The 6,491-nt window shown below is 43.3% G+C and overlaps 1 protein-coding gene across 1 annotated transcript; it reads right to left on the bottom strand.

Annotated features, from left to right (window-relative positions):
• Positions 1–269: 269 nt before the first annotated feature.
• Positions 270–3,868, bottom strand: LOC136551665 (mitochondrial outer membrane protein porin 1). Its single transcript, XM_066543212.1, has 6 exons — positions 3,709–3,868; positions 3,503–3,570; positions 2,379–2,489; positions 2,042–2,131; positions 1,753–1,961; positions 270–871 (listed from the first exon to the last, which is right to left on the bottom strand). Exons 1-6 carry the CDS (start codon positions 3,752–3,754, stop codon positions 565–567), a joined length of 831 nt encoding a protein of 276 aa, XP_066399309.1. The 5' UTR covers positions 3,755–3,868; the 3' UTR covers positions 270–564.
• Between the last annotated feature and the right edge of the window lie 2,623 nt (positions 3,869–6,491).

The following is a 6,491-nucleotide window of genomic DNA, read 5'->3' as shown; positions in this document are numbered from 1 at the left end:
ACCATATAGTACTATTTATGTTATGAGCTATATGCTAAAAATTAATACTATTGGTAAAATTGTCTTAAAGCTGATAACTAAATTATTTACGGTGACCTGATACAAATTCACACAAAATCAAGCATGACGTGGGACAACGAACTGCATTCAGCAGTAAACACATCTAAGCAGAAACTGATCGGACTATATGACATGAATTAAGTACAGCACCAACAAAAAAACCATCAATGCATTGGGTAAAGTCCCCGACACCACAAGACAAAAATGGCTGCAGAAAACAGAACCACGCCTACCTCAATTGATACAAAGTCACCATCAACCATTGTAAGCAAGTTCAGAATTCTACCGAGCTTGAATTATTGTGAGGTTGCTCATTTAGCAGAAAGCTACACAGATGACCGAAAAAATTCCTCAATGAAACATTCTGCAGTTCTAGAAATCACAGACTGCGAAGACCAAAAGATGCCGGGAACCCCAACAGTTTTGTTTTCCCCAGCTGACCTGATCGTGCCAAACAGTCATGCTAAGAGAGCTTAGAAGGGGAAAAATGGTCTTGATAACCAATCAGGGCTTGAGGGCCACAGCAATCCCAACCTTCGAGCTCTTCTCGATGGTCTTTGTGTCGACCTCGGCCGAGATGGTGACCAGCGACTTTGGCCTCCACTCATGCTGGATGAGGGCGCTGGCCTTGCCAGAGTTGTTGATGCGGGCCTTCAAGACGGTTAGTGGGTCCAGAGCGTGCTGCCCGCCAAAGGTGAGGGTGTTTTCATTGGTCGAGAAGCTGTGGGTAAGCTCTGCCCCAACAGCTGTGTTGCTCAATTCGCTCACCTTGTGGTAGTAAGCTCCAGTAAGGCTGTCTCCCCTGTTGTTCCTGCAAGAGAAGGTTGGATCAGTAACATGAAATTTGGAAGGCACTGCAATAATAAGACAGTAAACATCCAAAAAGAAACAGGATTATATCTGTTGAGGAGCTATGACATCAGTTTCATTTAATATAAGAAAATTATACATAGGACTTTTCTCTCAATCAGAACACCAAAATACTGAGCATCAAACCCAAAATTATACAGAGGACTTTTCACTCAATTAGAAAACCAAAATACTGAGCATCAAACCCTTCCTGGAGGCACGGCTCAATATTAGCCATATTGCCACCAGCTTACTGCAAGAGATCCCTTTTTTTCAATGAAACAAAAAAACACTTAGCAAAGTCAGTAACTTTGACCAATTTCTGTACATGCAATAATCTGAGTGAGTTAGAAACTCATGTTTGATGCAAACAAATATAAGTGAAGCAAAATTATAAAGTTGCTTCTTTCAAAAACTCCATTTGAGAAATGTCTCAAAAGGTGAAATCACAGTGACAATATATTAATATTAATATTTTGAATAATTTTTATGCACTAAACCAGCTACACAACGGCTTCAAGTTGAGACGCATCAAGCAGGGATTTGCACTTAACAATAAAAAAAGGACGTACCCAGTGCAGAGAGCTCCCGCTCTGTGCGGGGTCTGGGGAAGGGTGTCAGTGGCAAGCCTTACCCTCGCCTGTGCAATGCGAGGAGACCGCGACTCGAACCCGGGACCTTCTGGTCACAGGCGGTAAGACTCTACCGCTTGCACCAGACCGGGATTTGCACTTAACAATAAAAAAAGAAGAAATTACAAGTATCAAATAAACTTAAGCGTTGTCAAATAACAGACGCATACAGTGCCTAAATATATAAGATTACTACACTTTGAAAACTCACAGGTTCAGGGATGCGATGAGATCTTCATGAGTGAACCTCAGTCCAGCATTGTATTTGGTCAAGTTCCCAGTGGCAGTATCAAGTGAGATATCTGCACCAACTGCAAGAGCCTTAGTGCCAAAGGCAGCAGAGAGGTTGACTACCGGATTGGCTGTCAGACCAATGCTTGCATTAACTCCAGCATAATCATGCAAATACTGAAGCTCAACCTGCAACCAGAAATAAATAAATGGATACATTGAAGAATAACCTTCCACTTAAGAAATAATAAACTGAATTAGATTATTACCTTTCCAGACCTCTGATCAGGAACAGCAAAGCTAAGGATGGTTTTCAGTCCTGGCGCTGCAATCTCATCAACAGTAATTGTAGTAATGATCTGAACATCACATCAAAGCAAGCAGTCAACAGAACTCGAACGGTGAGAAATATGACAGATCAACTAATTAGTCAGCGAGCAAATTGTTGACCAACACAAATAGCATGCTTGATACTAGTTATCAAACTACAATTATTAGTCTAGGTGATGTCACAAGAAATGAACATGTTGCAGGTCCATTTTGAACAAAGCATGCAATTTCCAGGGGTTAAGTATATACATATACAGAGAGAAAAGAGAGATGTACATTTGACTCTGAGTTTGCTTTCACATCTACGGTAATGTTCTTGTTCTTTATCTGTGATTGGATCTCACCAAAGATCAGGTCAGCTTTTTTTGTGCTAGAAGCAGTGACAGCCTGCATGAAAAAAGCAACACAGAATATTAAAATTATAAGAATATGATAGCCATGCATGCAAATAATTCTAACATAGTAACAATTTTCAGTACAAGCATTTTTCAGTACAAGCATGTAGGCAGCATTAAGAGAACAATCAAATATATACACGCACACCAAACAATTAGTTGTTAAATCACCCAAGCCTTTATCATTTAGACCACAACATATATAATTCCAGACTCCAATACATCAACGGAAAATACAAGTTGCAAAAGTCATCATGAGTTGAGAAACATAATTATGGTAACAGCATGCCTGGGGTTCAATACAATCGTTTTTTCAGGTTTTTAATACTTCAATGACACTTTTATTATCCTCAATTGTTTTAGTTCAAGTACAGATACATTTTTCCTAGAAGTCTAAAACCCATCAAAACCTGCAATTTACTCACATCCCAACCATGGAAGGAAATCCACCATACCGTGTTGACATCGCTCAGCTACTAACAATTATATTCTACTCAATAACTGACTACCCACTGTTCTCCCACTGTCCACATAGTGCTAACATGAAAATTGAGCGCGACACCAGTTATATAACTAAAGCTTGCTGCTATTTCACATCACCTCCCAGTTTTTATTAGAACCACACAACAGCATGGGGTTCCACTGTCCTTTTTATTCGAACCCTCTTTCATGTAAACCACACATTGCCGAATCCTCCCTACAGCAAAAACGAACAAACAGATAGACACAGAGCACAACTAATAAGCAGGGCTATGCAGGAACCCAATCTAATCAATAATCTCCAGTGCTGGCTTTCGCTACCAAATAGCCACTCACTCGCTAAGATCGAGCAACAGGATCCGAATCCCATAGACGAATCCGATAGAAGATCATGAACCCATCCCACAGCTACACCAACCAGATTCGTTCCAGTCCGACGAAAGCACTGCAAAGCAACTCCCTAGAACAAAGGACGGAAGCTGAAGAAGAGGAGAGGGGGTGTTTCTAACGGAGCGGAGCACTTACGACGCCATTGGAGGTGTAGGTAGTGAGGGTGAACTTGTGGTCAGTCTGATAGTCCTTGTACAGCAGATCTGCAAAAAAAAAACGGACCAAAAACAATAATAAGCAGACCAACAAAAAGAGAATAACCAGCGAACTCCACCCCCGACCCCCAGAGCTTGAAGGGAATCCGTAGGGAAGGAAGGCGAGATGGACGGACGGTCACCCACCCTTGGTCTTCTTGCCGATCTCGGTGTAGAGGCCCGGCCCGACCATCTTCTCGCCGGTGACGACGCGACGCGACGAGGTGTGGTGGCGTGGAGATGCTGCGGGGCGGGGTGGGATGGAGGTTGGGGAAGGATGATTGGGAGGCGGCGGATGGGTGGAGAGCTGGGGGGAGAATAAAGGCGGAGAAAACCACGGCGTGAAGGCTGACGTGTGGCCCCGGTTAAACCCTAGTTTATTGGTTTTTTTTTTTTTTTTGAAAGGTGCCATTACAATTCTTGAAGAAGCGTGCCATTATAATTTTACGATACTTCGAAATCTACCATTGTGTACACCCGACGAACACTTGGGCCCGCTTGCAGGTCCGCGTGGCATACGGCGGACCGTATTCGTCCGTCGGCCATCTTCATGTAAACGACGCTGTGAACATCGCCGTCTCAACCCCTCTCTCTCTCGCGTGCTCCCTGTCTCTTTCCTCGGCCAAGAACCCTAGGGTGCGCTCCCGGCGGCGACTTCGGCGGCGGCGGCGGCGACCACCCGACGGCGACGTAGCAGGCCAAGGCGACGGCGCAAGGGGGTGACTCGACCGCAGGCAAGGATGAGCTCGAGCTCTACCGCTGCTGGCACTCAAAGGATGCAGTACCCCCTACTGGACTATCTCGAATGCCATGTTCCTCTAATCAGAATCGTGAGCAAGCAAGAGCGCTCGAAGGATGTCCCATTTGTCAAGTGTCCGAACAACATAAAGGTAGGCTTTGTTGTGTTAATTGAATCTTCATTGTTTGGTTTCTATTTGACTGATTTAGGGTGCGCAGGGTGATCCAACAACTTGTGGTTAGATCCGTTCGGAGGAGTAGTACGAGGCCTGGTTTCTGAATCAACAAAAGGAGCAGCAAATGCAGGTCCAGTTGCCCCTTCGTCATCAAGTTGGGGATGGTATTGGTGATTTCAAGCAACAGCTCCGTGAGATGAGGCAAACACTGGACATTATTGTTCAAGACATTTGGAAACTAAAAGCGCAAATTGGAGACATGCATTCTATTGTTCCTAGTCCAGTTAGTAATGCAACATAGGACATGGGTAATAAGAAAATGCAGATTGTGTTAGATGTATCTGTTGTAGTAGGTGTCCTTGTTGGTGTACTGGTAGGTGTAGTTGTTGCCCAGATGATGAAGTGACTGTAATGAAATTGATCAGCATTGTGCTATGTTTTTTATGAAATTATGTAAGAATTCCAGCAACATCTTGTCTTGATTTTGGATGAGGAGAACAAGGGCTAGCAACATTCAGAGTAAAGTAGATCAAAGCACACAGACCACAGCCACATGATAGTAGTGAAAATACAATAGAGTTCAAACATCATTTCATAACCAAGTTGGCACTAAATATCCATACGCAGTATAGTAACAACAGCAACTTAGAAAGTTGGCAAGTTCAAATGCCTCAATACATAGTAGAGTTTACTAGCTAAGCAACAGAAGTGCCACATTACATATTAGTAGTTCATAATCATTACAAAATGATCATAAGATGGCTATAGAGTTCACAAAAGATGTCCCATGCTGTCCATCAAGCATTGCAGATTGTGGCTACTTAGTACCACTTGCTTGTGGAGCAACAAAGACTAACTGCCTGATGCTGCTAACAACAGTTGTTGGTGGTGCAGTTGTTGCCTTCTGTAGCTTTTTTTGATAGGTGTTTTCTTCTTCTTCTTAGGATTAGTCTTCTTCTGAGTCTTCTTCTTCTTCACCTGGGAAGGTCCAGCGACATCTTCAGTTGTCCTCTTTCTGCAGTGGAATCACAGGAGTAGATTGGTAATAGGAAAAGATAATTTGGAGCAAAATAGCAACACACAAGTAGTTTGAATACCTTTTTGAAGACCCTTGTCCTATTTCTCCATCCTCCCCTAGTTCTGGGAACTTGCAGGTCTTGGGAAAGTGCCCAAAACCACCACATCTCTTGCACCTGACCTTCTTTTGAGTGGCCCTCTTCTCCAAACTCCCTCTAATTCTGACAACCCTTGGTCTGCCTGCACCTCACACATAAAGGTTCTAATGCATCAAACTGATCAATAGAGGCAACAGATTGATCAAACACTCCTACAACAATCTGGCAACGCATCTGGTCCTTATACATCTCAAATATGTCATTCATCTGGAACTAGTTTTCTAGTCTGACATCTTCACACACCCTTTTGTCATAGTACCAAGCAGTTAGGCATTGAGTACGAGACCATTTGACAGCATTGCGCAAGCTGGTCATCAGTAACTCAAATGAAAACGAGCCTATCTCCACATCCCACTTAATCACAGAGCCCTTTGTGTAAGCTTTCCTACCCAAAGAGTCTATTGTACATAATGCTTCCACTTTAATCTCTAGGGAAAATAGTGGAACCCTAGCATCAACCAAATCACATCAAAATGTGCACATCTCCAGCGACAATACATAAATCGAGGCCTAATCTACTCATCTCTGTGCTCAGCAAGGAGAGAAAAAGTACCTTTCGTCGCCGTCCACCATCGGCGACCCGCGCGGGGGCACATCCACCATTGACGCGCATGCTACTCCATTGCTTCTGTAACAGAACCGACCAATTATACGAAATTAAGTAAGAAAATCATCTGCCAGAGCAGACGATTTAGCAAACTTAAACCCGTATAACCCGGTAGTCCGTGAAATCACGAAGGATTTCAAACCAACTTCCATTCCAGCCAAGATCGTAATAAGTTTAGCGGTCACCATCACATATTACATAAAAGTTCGCAATCTCAGATACATCAGAGTTTCA

The sequence above is a fragment of the Miscanthus floridulus genome, chromosome 4 (assembly GCF_019320115.1).
Source record: "Miscanthus floridulus cultivar M001 chromosome 4, ASM1932011v1, whole genome shotgun sequence".
Taxonomy (NCBI): domain Eukaryota; kingdom Viridiplantae; phylum Streptophyta; class Magnoliopsida; order Poales; family Poaceae; genus Miscanthus; species Miscanthus floridulus.
This window is presented reverse-complemented; position numbering and strand designations above follow the sequence as displayed.

Excerpts from the sequence above, each read along its gene's own strand:
- LOC136551665 (XM_066543212.1), bottom strand. The coding sequence starts at position 3,754 with ATGGTCGGGCCGGGCCTCTACACCGAGATCGGCAAGAAGACCAAGG. Across the intron at positions 2,490-3,502 it reads CCTACACCTCCAATGGCGTC|GCTGTCACTGCTTCTAGCAC; the intron begins GTAAGTGCTCCG and ends TTTTTCATGCAG. Across the intron at positions 872-1,752 it reads CTCATCGCATCCCTGAACCT|GAACAACAGGGGAGACAGCC; the intron begins GTGAGTTTTCAA and ends CTTCTCTTGCAG.